General features: G+C 37.7%; 1 protein-coding gene and 1 non-coding gene across 2 annotated transcripts in view; one reads left to right on the forward strand and one right to left on the reverse strand.

Annotated features, from left to right (window-relative positions):
- Positions 1 to 2,137: 2,137 nt before the first annotated feature.
- On the reverse strand, positions 2,138 to 2,209 carry trnad-guc (transfer RNA aspartic acid (anticodon GUC)). Its single transcript has one exon. It is a non-coding gene; the product is annotated as a tRNA-Asp (tRNA).
- Positions 2,210 to 6,400: 4,191 nt separating this feature from the next.
- Positions 6,401 to 14,826, forward strand: part of LOC133622628 (piezo-type mechanosensitive ion channel component 2) — a 177,838-nt gene continuing 169,412 nt past the window's right edge. Inside the window, exons 1-2 of the mRNA XM_072915846.1 lie at positions 6,401 to 6,471; positions 12,862 to 12,957. Coding sequence (XP_072771947.1) covers positions 6,408 to 6,471; positions 12,862 to 12,957 — 160 coding nt within the window. The 5' untranslated portion in view covers positions 6,401 to 6,407. The remainder of the gene's footprint in view (positions 6,472 to 12,861; positions 12,958 to 14,826) is intronic.

Below are 14,826 nucleotides of genomic sequence, written 5' to 3' on the forward strand. Positions count from 1 at the left end.
AACCACTCACTTGGCAAATTTGATGAGCTTTTCAAAGCTCATTTTGTGTTCAATGTGTCTTATGATGGTGCGCTGGTCAATTTCTACACATATCTCCAGACAACAGTCTATAATATTCTTATGGGAAAAATGAAGGTTGACTATGACATTCTTTTATTGGCACAGAAGCTATTCACTGAATACTTTGATGAACATTACTACGCATTTAAAGTATTACAGAGAAGGTGTGTAATAAAAATAATTGAGCTTGAAGGCCTACTGAAACCCACTACTACCGACCACGCAGTTTGATAGTTTATATATCAATGATGAAATCTTTACATTGCAACACATGCCAATACGGCCGTGTTAGCTTACTAAGGTGCAATTTTAAATTTCGCGCGAAATATCCTGCTGAAAACGTCTCGGTATGATGACGTCAGCGCGTGACGTCACGGATTTTGGAGGACATTTTGGGACAGCATGATGGCCAGCTATTAAGTCGTCTGTTTTCATCGCAAAATTCCACAGTATTCTGGACATCTGTGTTGGTGAATCTTTTGCAATTTGTTCAATGAACAATGGAGACAGCAAAGAAGAAAGCTGTAGGTGGGAAGCGGTGTATTGCGGCCGACTGCAGCAACAACACAAACAGCCGGTGTTTCATTGTTTACATTCCCGGAGGATGACAGTGAAGCTTTACCATTGGCCTGTGGAGAACTGGGACAACAGAGACTCTTACCAGAAGGTCTTTGAGTTGGATATGCAGACGCGGTACCGTGAGTACGCATGCAGCTGCGGCTTCCAAACATTTGATCGCTTGCCCGTACGTGCGTGCCGCTATGTGCATGTCACGTACGTAACTTTGGGGACTTTGGGGAAATATATGTGCTGTATGAACTTTGGGGAGGTGAACGGTACTTTGGGCAGTGGGATTGAGTGTGTTGTGCAGGTGTTTGAGTTGTATTGGCGGGTTATATGGACGGGAGGGGGAGGTGTTTGTTATGGGGGATTAATTTGTGGCATATTAAATATAAGCCTGGTTGTGTTGTGGCTAATAGAGTATATATATGTCTTGTGTTTATTTACTGTTTTAGTCATTCCCAGCTGAATATCAGGTCCCACCCGCCTCTCACAGTATCTTCCCTTTCTGAATCGCTCCCACTGCCCTCTACTCCTTCACTCTCACTTTCCTCATCCACAAATCTTTCATCCTCGCTCAAATTAATGGGGAAATCGTCGCTTTCTCGGTCCGAATCGCTCTCGCTGCTGGTGGCCATGATTGTAAAAAATGTGCAGATGTGAGGAGCTCCACAACCGGTGACGTCACGCTACTCGTCTGCTACTTCCGGTAAAGGCAAGGCTTTTTTATCAGCGACCAAAAGTTGCGAACTTTATCGTTGATGTTCTCTACTAAATCCTTTCAGCAAAAATATAGCAATATCGCGAAATGATCAAGTATGACACATAGAATGGACCTGCTATACCCGTTTGAATAAGAAAATCGCATTTCAGTAGGACTTTAAATGTTAGAAACCATTTGATATTCAAAACTCATATGGTTCTGCAGGTGAAAATGTGTACATCGTACCTTCATTTGTTTTTTTAACAGACTGCATGGGACAAACCAAAATAAATGTTCTTGGAAATTAAGTGTCTTTATTAGATTTTTTGTGTGTATCATTTTAGTTTAATATAACATGTTCAATGTATAACATGTTAAATGTAGCATTAAAGAACAAACTCTAAAAGAGTGTTAAGAACTTAAATATTTTGTAAATGTTATTTTAACTCTGTCGAGTGTGGAGCTATATAAACCCTGAAAAAGTGTTAACTTGCTTAGTTTAACTCTCTTAAGTTAAAGTTAAAGTACCAATGATTGTCACACACACACTAGGTGTGGTGAAATTTGTCCTCTGCATTTGACCCATCCCCTTGTTCACCTCCTGGGAGGTGAGAGGAGCAGTGAGCAGCAGCGGCGGCCGCGCCCGGGAATTATTTTGGTGATTTAACCCCCAATTCCAACCCTTTATGCTGAGTGCCAAGCAGGGAGGTAATGGGTCCCATTTTTATAGTCTTTGGTATGACTCACAACTCACAACCTACCGTACTCACGGCGGACACTCTAACCACGAGGCCACTGAGTAGGTAAAGATAACTCCCCATCGGGGAATTGAACCCTGGTCTCCCGCGTGACAGGCGGGGATACTCACCACTATACTAACGAGGAGGCGTAACTCACAGTGTTAATTTACCCAGTTTGGTGAGTTAAAGTATTCTGACATAGTGTTAAAGACAACTCACAAAGTGTTAATTTAACCCAGTCTGGTGAGTTAAAATAAGTACTCTGACATAGTGTTAAAGACAACTCACAAAGTGTTAATTTAACCCAGTCTGGTGAGTTAAATAAGTACTCTGACATAGTGTTAATGACAACTCACAAAGTGTTAATTTAACCCAGTCTGGTGAGTTAAAGAAGGAACTCTGACATAGTGTTAAAGACAACTCACAAAGTGTTAATTTAACCCAGTCTGGTGAGTTAAATAAGTACTCTGACATAGTGTTAAAGACAACTCACAAAGTGTTGATTTAGCCCAGTCTGGTGAGTTAAAGAAGTACTCTGACATAGTGTTAATGACAACTCACAAAGTGTTAATTTAACCCAGTCTGGTGAGTTAAAGAAGGAACTCTGACATAGGGTTAAAGACAACTCACAAAGTGTTAATTTAACCCAGTCTGGTGAGTTAAAGAAGGAACTCTGACATAGTGTTATAGACAACTCATAAAGTGTAGATTTAATCCAAGTTGGTGAGTTAAAGAAGGAACTCTGACATAGTGTTAATGACACCTCATAAAGTGTTAATTTAACCCCAGTTGGTGAGTTAAAGTGCTCTGACATAGTGTTAATGACAAATCACAAAGTGTTAATTTAACCCAGTCTGGTGAGTTAAAGAAGGAACTATGACATAGACTTAGACTTCCTTTTTATTGTCATTCAAATTTGAACTTTACAGCACAGATAAGAACAAAATTTCGTTACATAAGCTCATGGTAGTGCAGGATAAAAAAGCAATAAGGTGCATATATAAATAAATAAATATATATAGATAATATATAAATATATATATATAAAATAAATAAATATATATAAATAAATAAATAGATTACTGTACAAATAAATGTATTGCACTTTTTCACATGCGTCCACGTTTATGGATGTATTTTATATTGTCTTTTTTATTCCAGCGAGTTAATCCATTTTGGGGGGAGTTGAGGCGATAATTTAATTATGATGCGTTCAAGAGTCTTACGGCTTGAGGGAAGAAGCTGTTACAAAACCTGGAGGTTCTACTTCGGAGGCTGCGGAACCTCTTTCTAGAGTCCAGCAGTGAAAACAGTCCTTGGTGGGGGTGGGAGGAGTCTTTGCAGATTTTCTGAGCCCTGGTCAGGCAGCGGCTTTTTGCGATCTCCTGGATAGGAGGAAGAGGAGTCCTGATGATCTTTTCCGCCGTCCTCACCACTCTCTGGAGAGACTTCCAGTCTGAGGCATTGCAGGCTCCAGTCCAGACAGAGATGCTGTTGGTCAGCAGTTAGTGTTAATGACAACTCACAAAGTGTTAACTTAACCCAAGTTGGTGAGTTAAAGAAGGAACTCTGACATAGTGTTAAATAATTAACTATTTTGAAAATGTTAATTTAACTTTGAAAAGTGTGGCGCTATTTAAACGCTTTAAAAGTGTTAAAATCAACTATGTGGGAGGTGATTCAACATTCCAATTTTTGCTTTGTATGAACAACATTACATGGTGCTTTCTTGGAAGTTATTGTTTGGCTGTGGTCAAAGTAAAACAACCTTTTGATTGTGCAGATCATTGTCGGTGATGGGATGTGTCATCAGGAGCATGGCAGCCCAAGACATGGTGTACCTCTGAGCAGTACAGATGTCCTCTGCATCTCCGTTTGCCAACCTTTCGGCCATTGTGTGTGTCCACAGTTCTCTTGCCACTCGCTGTGCTGGTCTGGTGGAACATGCTCTGGCAGGTACTACATGAAGTCACTAAGTGCCAGTGAGAGCGATACAGACCCCTCAGGCCATGGCACAGGTGTCATTCAACTAGTTGTAAGTCCATGTGTCATCCCAAAAGTTATACGTTTTTATGAAGTTTGAAAAGTTACTTAGTGCTGCTTTAAACAAGATGTTAAAATATGAAATTTAATGACCACAAGAGGGCGCAACATCAAGTAACATCTACACACCTGCATTTTTAATAGCAAGTCAACATTTATCATATATACATATGTATATACAGTATAAATACATACATGTGCATATGTATACATATATATTGTGTGTGTATATATAAATGTATGTATATATATTCATACATGTGTTTGTATATATGTACATATATACATATGTGTGTATATATGTATATATACTATGTGTATGTATATATCTATATACATATATATATATATATATATGTATACAAATCTGTGTATGTTTGATTGTGTATATACATATGATAAACATACATACATACATACATACATTATACATATATGTACCTATAAATATACATATACACGTATATGCACATATACTGTATATACACATTCACACCTATATGTGTGTATGTGCGTGTATATGTATATATATATATATATATATATACAAATATGTGTATATGTCTATGAAATGAACATGTATAAAAGGATACAATTAACATACAAATGTCTAAAAAGTGTACAGATAACATAAAAACGTCTAAAAAGCATACGGTTACAATAAAAACATCTAAAAAGCGTAAAATTAACATAAAAATGTGTAAAAAGCATACAATTAACAAACATTTCTAAAAAGCTTACAATTAACATAAAAAGGTCTAAAAAGCGTACAGTTAACATAAACATGTTTAAAAAGCGTACGGTTAACATAAAAACGTCTAAAAAGCGTCTAAAAAGCGTACAATTAACATAAACATTTCTAAGAAGCTTACAATTAACATAAAAACGTCTAAAAAGCGTAGTTAACATAAAAATGTCTAAAAAGCGTACGGTTAACATAAAAACATCTAAAAAGCGTACAATTAACATAAAAATGTCTAAAAAGCGTACAATTAACATAAAAATGTCTAAGAAACTTACAATTAACATAAAAACGTCTAAAAAGCGTACAGTTAACATAAAAATGTCTAAAAAGCGTACAGTTAACATAAAAATGTCTAAAAAGCTTACAATTAACATAAAAATGTCTAAAAAGCGTACAATTAACATAAAAATGTCTAAAAAGCGAACTAGTTACATTAAAATGTCTAAAAAGCGTACAATTAACCTAAAAAGGTCTAAAAAGCGTATAATTAACATAAAAACGTCTAAAAAGTGTACACTTAACATAAAAATGGCTAAAAAGCGTACAATTAACATCAAAATGTCTAAAAAGCTTACAATTAACATAAAAACGTCTAAAAAGCATACAATTAACATAAAAACGTCTAAAAAGCGTACAGTTAACATAAAAATGTCTAAAAAACTTACAATTAACATGAAAAAGTGTAAAAAAAAAAAGAAGTCTAGAATGAACATAGAGACACTTGAAAGGCACTGACCTGGTCAAGTGATATAACTTCACCAGAGGAAGGAACATTTAAGGAAGAAAGTCAACGATGAGGAGTTCCGCCCAAAGAAGGAACAGAAGAGATAGATGATAGAAAGACTAGCCAAAAGCCGCTAACACTAGATGCTCGCATAGCTCAGAGCGAAATGCTAATGCTAGCGGAGCGCCGTAAGAAAGATGTCAGACAGGTGTGCAAATAAAGAAAAGAACGGAAGAAGAGGCTGGTGAGGAACTCAAGAGTCGTACGAGAAGAAAGAACGCTAGCTGACCTCCTGAGAAAAGACGCCATGCTAATGGCTAAACAGAATGAAAATGAGGCGAGTAGAAGAAGTGGAAGGAAGGACAACTTTGTGCTAGCTTAGCGCAGCGACTGAAGAGACGCAAAACACTTTTTCAGCTGTTTACTTTATTTTAAGATGTGTAGCGAAGCTTCCAAGTCTTAACGGTGGACGTTCCTTGCCAAATCGTCTGCAACAAAGTGATTGTTTTGTGCTGCTTAATGGCCTGGCGGCCATGAATATTAGATCCACTTCCCTGCGGAGAAATGTGATGAGCACGCAGTCCCACCTTTGCTCACACAAAGCCCAGAAAAGTGCCAGGGCACATCCGTGGGGTTACGGGCGTGGAATTTACGATTGTTAGCGAGGTGATGACAGCCCGGCGTCCCCGGGGGGAGATTGAGCCTGCTGCTCGGTCACAGCCATTAGGAGGCTGCGGGGCGAGGGGAGGGGGAGGGGGAGATGAAGAGGAGCGTCCTCACGCCTGACATGCTCACTTCTTCTCTGGCAGCCGCCAGCAAGCATCAGGAGCCATGGCGGGGGACATGGTGGTCGGGATGCTCTTCAACTTATGGCTGCCGCTCAGCTTGCTGGCTGGTGAGTTTTTTCTCCACTACTTCTATGCTGTAACCGTGTAGCCAGCACCAAGAGTTAGCAGACTTAAAAGGGTCTAATCCACATAGACATCGGTAGAGAAAAGTGCAACATTGATATCAAAAGCTAAAACAAAAGCAGCTGAGCAACCCCAAACAAAAAAGTATACAATTGACTTTACAAATCAGAAAAAAAACATCAACAGTTAACATGAAAAAGTCCAAAAAACCATGAACGGTTAACATAAAAAAGTCTAAAGACTTTTTTATGTTAACCGTTCACGGTTTTTTGGACTTTTTCATGTTAAAAAACGTGAACGTTAACATGAAAAAGTCAAAAAAATGTGAACAGCTAACATGAAAAAGTAAAAAAAACAAACGTGAACAGTTAACATGAAAAAGTAAAAAAAACATGAACAGTTAACATGAAAAAGTTAAAAAAAATGTGAACAGTTAACATGAAAAAGCCTAAAAAAAGTGTACAATTGACTTAAAAAGGTTTAAAAAGTGTACAATTAACAGAAAAGTCTGAAAAAACGTACAATTGATGTAAGCTATCTAAAAATTGTCTACAGTTAACATACAAAAGTCTGAAAAGCATACAACTCACATAAAAAAGTGAAAAAAAGTGTACAATTAACATAAGAAATCTATTAAAAATAAATGAACATTAACATAAAAAAGTCTAAAAAGCGTAAAATAACAAAAAAGTCTGAAAAAAAGTGTACAGTTGACATACAACAGTCTTTAAAAGCATGCAATTAACATAAACAAGTCTAAAAAGTGTACATACAAGTGTATATAAAAAAGGGCACGTCTAGTCTCAGACTTAGATTGGTCACATCTAGTCTTAGACTTAGATTTGTCACATCTAGTCTTAGACTTAGATTGGTCACATATAGTCTTAGACTTTGATTGTTGCATCTAGTCTTAAACTTAGATTGGTCACATCTAGTCTTAGACTTAGATTGGTCACATCGAGTCTTAGACTTAGATTGTTACATTGAGTCTTAGACTTAGATTGTTACATCGAGTCTTAGACTTAGATCGTTACATCGAGTCTTAGACTTCGATTGTTACATCAAGTCTTAGACTTAGATTGGTCACATCTAGTCTTAGACTTAGATTGGTTACATCAGTGGTTCTCAAACTTTTTTTTGTCATCCCCCACTTTGGACAAGAGGGAATTTTCAAGCCCCACCTGCCCCCATCGGCCTAACAGAACGCTAATGCCAAGCTTAACATTTTCAAATTTATTGAACATCAAGTAACATCAAGTTGTATACATTCAAACTCAATAACATAAAATAACATCAAGTTCAATAATAAATAAAATAACTGTGCAGCTGTGGTATAACTTGCATCAAGTTCAATAATAAATAAAATAACTGTGCAGCTGTGGTATAACTTGCATCAAGTTCAATAATAAATAAAATAACTTGCATCAAGTTCAATAACAAATCAAAAAGTGTTATAACTTGCATCAAGTTCAATAACAAATCAAAAAGTGTTATAACTTGCATCAAGTTCAATAATAAATCAAATAACTTGCATCAAGTTCAATAATAAATCAAATAAAAGTGTTATAACTTGCATCAAGTTCAATAATAAATCAAATAAAAGTGTTATAACTTGCATCAAGTTCAATAATAAATCAAATAACTTGCATCAAGTTCAATAATAAATCAAATAAAAGTGCCACTTTGCAAAAAAGGAGGAGCTATGCATTTGGCAAGACAGGGCAAGTGACAGCACTTTGCCCCGGGAGAGCCACCTTGCTTCACTGTGAAACAGTACGGCTGTATGATCAGCTCCCATTTCCTCACACAGGGCAGAGAACAGTCGCACTTTCAGTGGTCGTGTTTTGATCAAATTTACCGCGCTCACAACATCTGTTAAAACTTCATTGAGTTCGGGGCTGAGCTGCTTTGACGCGAGTGCTTCCCGGTGAATGACACAGTGTGTCCAACCCTCTTTATTAGAGCCTGCAGCCCGTTTCTTCACCCTGCCATGGTCTATGCGCCATCGCAGCAAAAGCCCACACAGTTTTCCCATTTAAAGTCATGTTATTTGAGGAAACTGTCCATTATCTTGAACAGCTCATCAGCAGTGGCTCTATTTTTCATGTATTTGCAAAACAGCAAATCCTCGCAGTGACTCGCCATTCACAAAGCGGACGTATGCGATGAACAGGCAGTCTTTATTGCTGTCAGTAGCTTCGTCCACTTGTAAAGCAAAACGACTTTCTTTTCATTTGTCTACTCAAGATCACTTGCAATGTCGCATATACGTCTTGCAATTGTGTCGTTTGACAGTGGGACAGCTTTTCATTTTGCTGCGCTTGTTCTGCTTAGCCCCGCCCCCATTAGTTACTGCTGCTATGTCTGTCAAACGTTCGCTCCTACCTAGAAATTTAAAGCTTACAGGAAAACTAAGTAATTAACATTTATTTATATAGCGGATTTCACTGACGGAATCACAAAGTGATTTACAGTGTGTATAGAAAATGAAAGCATAGTAAAAAAAAAAAAAATCTAAGAATATAATTAAAAAAAAAAAAATTTAAAGTGAAATTTCCTCCCGTTCCTCGCGCCCCACCTGTCATGTCTCTATTCCCCACCAGTGGGGCGCGCCCCACACTTTGAGAAACGCTGGGTTACATCGAGTCTTAGACTTGGATTGTTACATCGAGTCTTAGACTTGGATTGTTACATCGAGTCTTGGACTTGGATTATTACATCGAGTCTTAGACTTAAATTGGTCACATCTAGTCTTAGAATTAGATTGGTCACAGCTAGTTTTAGACTTAGATTGATCACATCGAGTCTTAGACTTAGATTGGTCACATCTAGTCTTAGACTTAGATTGTTACATCTAGTCTTAGACTTAGATTGTTACATCTAGTCTTAGACTTAGATTGGTCACATATAGTCTTAGAATTAGACTGGTCACATCTAGTCTTAGAATTAGATTGGTCACATCTTGTCTTAGACTTAGATTGGTCACATCTCGTTTTAGGCTTAGATTGGTCACATCTAGTCTTAGGCTTAGATTGGTCACATCTAGTATTAGGCTTAGATTAGTCACATCTAGTCTTAGACTTAGATTGGTCTTCTGTTATTATTTGTATTAGTTTCTGTGTATTGACCCCTGGGGTACACCACAAGATGAATGTAGATGTATTACTTCCTGTTGGCAAAGTAGCTGGTTGCCCAGTTTAAGATCAACCCTCTGATGCCATACCCTTCTAGTTTGTTTATTAAGATATTATAATTAATTGCTTTTATTACATCCATAAATACTGCTGCTGCACACTGTTTACCATCTATTGTGTTGGTGATTGTGTGAATGTCCAACATTCGCACATATAATATTCAACACCAAAAATCATCTCTTTATTATTATTATTATGTGTGAATGTCCAACATTCACACATATACTATTCTACACCAAAAATCATCTATTTATTATTATTATTATTATTATTATTATTATTATTATTATTATTATATGTGTGAATGTCCAAGCATGTGTGAATGTCCAAGCATTCACACATATACTATTTTACACCAAAAATCATCTATTTATTATTATTATTAGTATGTGTGAAAGTCCTATCATTCATACATATACTATTCTACACCAAAAATCATCTATTTATTATTATTATTATTATTATTATTATTATATGTGTGAATGTCAAACATTCACACATTTAATATCCTACATAAAAAATAATATATTTATTATTATTATTATTATTATTATTATATGTGTGGATGTCCAAGCATTCACACATATACTATTCTACACCAGCGGGCGGGGTTTGGTGGTAGCAGGGGTGTATAACGTAGCCCGGAAGAGTCAAGGCTGCAAGGGATTCTGGGTGTTTGTTCTGCTGTGTTTATATTGTGTTAAGGTGCAGATGTTCTCCCGAAATGTGTTTGTCATTTTTGTTTGGTTTTGGTTCAAAGTGTGGCGCATTATTAGTAAGAGTGTTAAAGTTGTTTTATATGACCACCGTCAGTGTAACCTGTGTGGCTGTTGACCAAGTATGCCTTGCTGTCACGTAGGTGTGCAAGCATAAGATGTATATTGTATAACAATTGTTGGGCTGGCACTCTATTAATACAGAATGTAGAGGGCGCCAAATGTTGTACCATCATGGCACGCCCTTATTATAGCTGTGAGGGTGAAAATCGGTGAATATTAATCCCGGTAGTTTTCTGCGAGAGGCACTGAAATCCGGAAGTCTCACGGGAAAATTGGGGGGTTCAGCAAGTAAGCTGCTGAGCCGCATCAGAGTGATCAAAGAGCCGCATGCGGCTCCGGAGCCGCGGGTTGCCGACCCCTGATCTAGGACAATTGTGTTACTATCAATATTTTCAAAAAATCCTGGTTATCCCGAAATTCCAAAATTTCCAGGAAATTCCCATTCAAATGAATTGACGTATTCATAGCTCTACAATGCCCTAAATTCTCAACATTTTGCACCATTTTTTAAACTCGATTCTGACCTTTCAACCATCCACACACACTCCTCTTCACATATGTCCAACGCAAAACATGTTTTTTCTTTTCACGGAATTCCCCGTTTTCGCGGCATTTTCTCCCCATTGCCAAATGAATGGGCATTATACAACCTCTCCATATCCCACATTTCTCATCCAAGTTGAACCGTTCCACCATCTTGGACAATCAAACTACCATTTTCCGAGTTAAAAAAATAAATAAATCCAGGAATTCCCAGAGTTCCCGGTTTCCCAAAGCCCCGTTTTCAACTCTTCCTGGAATGTTTTCCCAGTCCACATTTTTCAACCATTTTGACCATTCCACCTTAAAAACATTTCACTTAGTCGGGACAACAAATTTAATTTTTGTTTGTACAAATTCCCGGTTTTCCCAAAATACCAGGAATTCTGAAATACCCATTGTCAATTCAAACTGTTACTTGGTCAACATTTCTTGACAGATTCCAAAAGTTCCAACACAAACACATCCATATCATCTAGTATTAGTATTTTCAAAAATTCCTGATTTTCACGAAATTACAAAATTTCCAGGAAATTTCCATTCAAATGAATGGACGTATTCATAGTTCTACAATGCCCTAAATTCATCAGGTACTTCCTCTTCCTAGATTTACAAACACGTTTAACTCTGTAAAATGTCAAAGGTACATCTGCAATCTTTACAAACAACATTAACTCTGTACAAGTGTCAAACGTACATCTGATAGCTTTACAAACAACTTTAACTCTGTACAAGTGTCAAAAGTACATCTGCAAGCTTTACAAACAACAACTTTAACTCTGTACAAGTGTCAAAAGTACATCTGATAGCTTTACAAACAACTTTAACTCTGTAAAAATGTCAAAGGTACATATGTTAAAAATACCCATTGTCAACTCAAACTGTTACTTGGTCAACATTTCTCGACTGCTTCCAAAAGTTCCAACACCAACCCATTCCTATCATCTAGTATTAAAGATAAAGTACCACTGATAGTCACACACACACTAGGTGTGGTGAAATTACCCTCTGTATTTGACCCATCCCCTTGTTCCACCCTCTGGATGGTAAGGGGAGCATTGTGCAGCAGCGGTGGCCGCGCCCGGGAATAATTTTTGGTGATTTAACACCCAATTCCAACCTTTGATGCTGAGTGTCAAGCAGGGAGGTAATGAGTGCCATTTTTATAGTCTTCGGTATGACTCGGCCGGGGTTTGAACTCACGACCTACCGATCTCAGGGCGGACACTTCACACCACAAGCCCACTGAGCAGGCTTAATATTTTCAAAAATTCCTGGTTTTCACGAAATTCACAAATTTCCAGGAAATTCCCATTCAAATGAATAGACGTATTCATAGTTATACAATGCCCTAAATTCTCCAAATGTTGTGCCATTTTTAAACCCGAGTCCATCCTTTCAACCAGCCACACACACTACTCTTCACATATGTCCAATGCAAAACATGTTTTCCCTTTCCCAAAATTCCCGGTTTTCCTGGAAATTCCCGGAAATTCCCGGAATGTTCTCCCCATTGACAATGAATGGGCCTCTTCCGTCACAAACATGGAGTTGGGATTTCAATCTATGTCATTTAGGTCCTCAACTGAGCCAGTTTTTGGAATGCTTTGATCCAGATGGCTTTCTATACGTACAAAGTGTGTGTAAATATTGTATTTGATGAATATTAACTGCACTCAGATGACTAGAATGTACGGTACTGTATGTATAATTGTTGACGTTCAAGAAGTACAAGTATTGATAAGTGGTGTTCAAATCAAGTTTTATTGTCACTCCAAGGTTCATTTGAGGGAAGTTCCTGCAATGACGTCCAATATTTCCTTTCCAAGCCCACATGTTCTTTTTTCTCTGGTCCGCACAGCCTCATCGTTTCGCTACAACGGACTGTCGGTGGTCTACTTCCTGTTTCTGCTGGCTGTGCCGCTGCTGCCCAACCCCAGTCTGCTTACCATGAAAGGTAAGAGTAGGAGTCTTCACCAAGAAATCTTTGAAAAACTTGATAAACAATCGCTAGTGTTAGCTACAATAGCATAGTTGTGTGAGCTACATGCTAACGTCCATTTCAGCATCAACATTATGCTGGCAGTGTGAGCTACATGCTAATGTTCTTTTTAGCAGTGACGTCATGCTAGTAGGGTGAGCTACATACTAACATTCATTTCAGCGGCAACATCAATTTTTAAATTTTTTATTTTAATTAGGATATAAAAAGGCATAGTATTTGTGTTCTGGCCAACAAGTAACCACAGTAACAAAACATAAAAACTTACAAAGAAAATGCAGCAAATTAAATAAATACAAGATAAGAACAATAACCAAACATTAATTCAAGCAATTGCAGATAAAAGATGTTATTGTACACTTTCACTGCATATATATGTATCCATTCGTTTTTTACCGCTTGTCCCGTTAGGGGTTGCGGGGGGTCTCAGCTGCATTCGGGCAGAAGGCGGGGTACACCCTGGACAATATATATATATATATATATATATATATATATATATACACACACACACACACACACACATATATATATATATATATATACCGTATTTTCCGCATCATAAGGCGCCCTGGGTTAAAAGCCGCGCCTTCAATGAACGGCATATTTCAAAACTTTGTCCACCAATAAGCCGCCCCGTGTTGTAAGCCGCATCTAACTGCGCTAAAGGAATGTCAAAAAAACAGTCAGATAGGTCAGTCAAACTTTAATAATATATTAAAAACCAGCGTTCTAACAACTCTGTTCACTCCCAAAATGTACGCAAATGTGCAATCACAAACATACGTATATCAACATGGACAGAGCTGCGTGAAAAAAGCCACCCGGCCTCTTCGCGTAAACTTAAACTTACCTTAACCACTCGCTCATCTTTTCTTCATCCATCCCTTCGAGTTAGCTTTTATGATGACGCCGGCTGGAAAGGTCTCTTTTGGCAAGGTCTTCCTTTTGAATATCACCATGGGTGGAAGTTAGCATGGCAAGCTAGAACCACAGTGAAGGATGACTTCTCATTCCCTGTGGTGCGAATATTCACCGTACGTGCTCCCGTTCCACAGTGCGGTTCACAGGAATATCAGTTGCTGTGAAATACGGTAGTAATCCGTGTGCGGATGGAGAGATTGCGTCTTTTCATGAACCGGGTCCTTGTCGCTTAGTAGGAGCCATTTTGTGGTCTTTACAGATGTAAACAGGAAATGAAACGTACGGTGATATCCGCGCGTTTTTTCTTCTTCTTCCGGGGGCGGGTGGTTGCTTACAGTAGAAGTAGAAGCGCTTCCTGTTCTATGGGGGCGGGTGCTTACCTTGGCGGTTGCTTGCGTAGAAGAAGAAGCGCTTCCTGTTCTACCGGGAAAAAAGATGGCGGCTGTTTACCTAAGTTGCGAGATCGAAACTTTATGAAAATGAATCTTAATATTTATCCATATATAAAGCGCACCGGGTTAAAAGGCGCACTGTCAGCTTTTGAGTAAATTTGTGGTTTTTAGGTGCGGCTAATGGTGCGGAAAATACGGTATATATATATATATATATATATTGTCCAGGGTGTACCCCGCCTTCTGCCTGAATACAGCTGAGAGCCCCCCCAAAGGGAATAAGCGGTAGAAAATGGATATATATATATATATATATATATATATATATATATATATATATATATATATATACATATACATATACATATATACATATACACACACACACACATACATATACATATACATATACAAACCCCAAAATCAGTGAAGTTGGCACGTTGTGTAAATCGTAAATGAGAAACTTCATTTTTTTTTGCAAATAATAATGAACTTAGAATTGAATGGC

Source organism: Nerophis lumbriciformis, linkage group LG23, assembly GCF_033978685.3.
Source record: "Nerophis lumbriciformis linkage group LG23, RoL_Nlum_v2.1, whole genome shotgun sequence".
Taxonomy (NCBI): Eukaryota; Metazoa; Chordata; class Actinopteri; order Syngnathiformes; family Syngnathidae; genus Nerophis; species Nerophis lumbriciformis.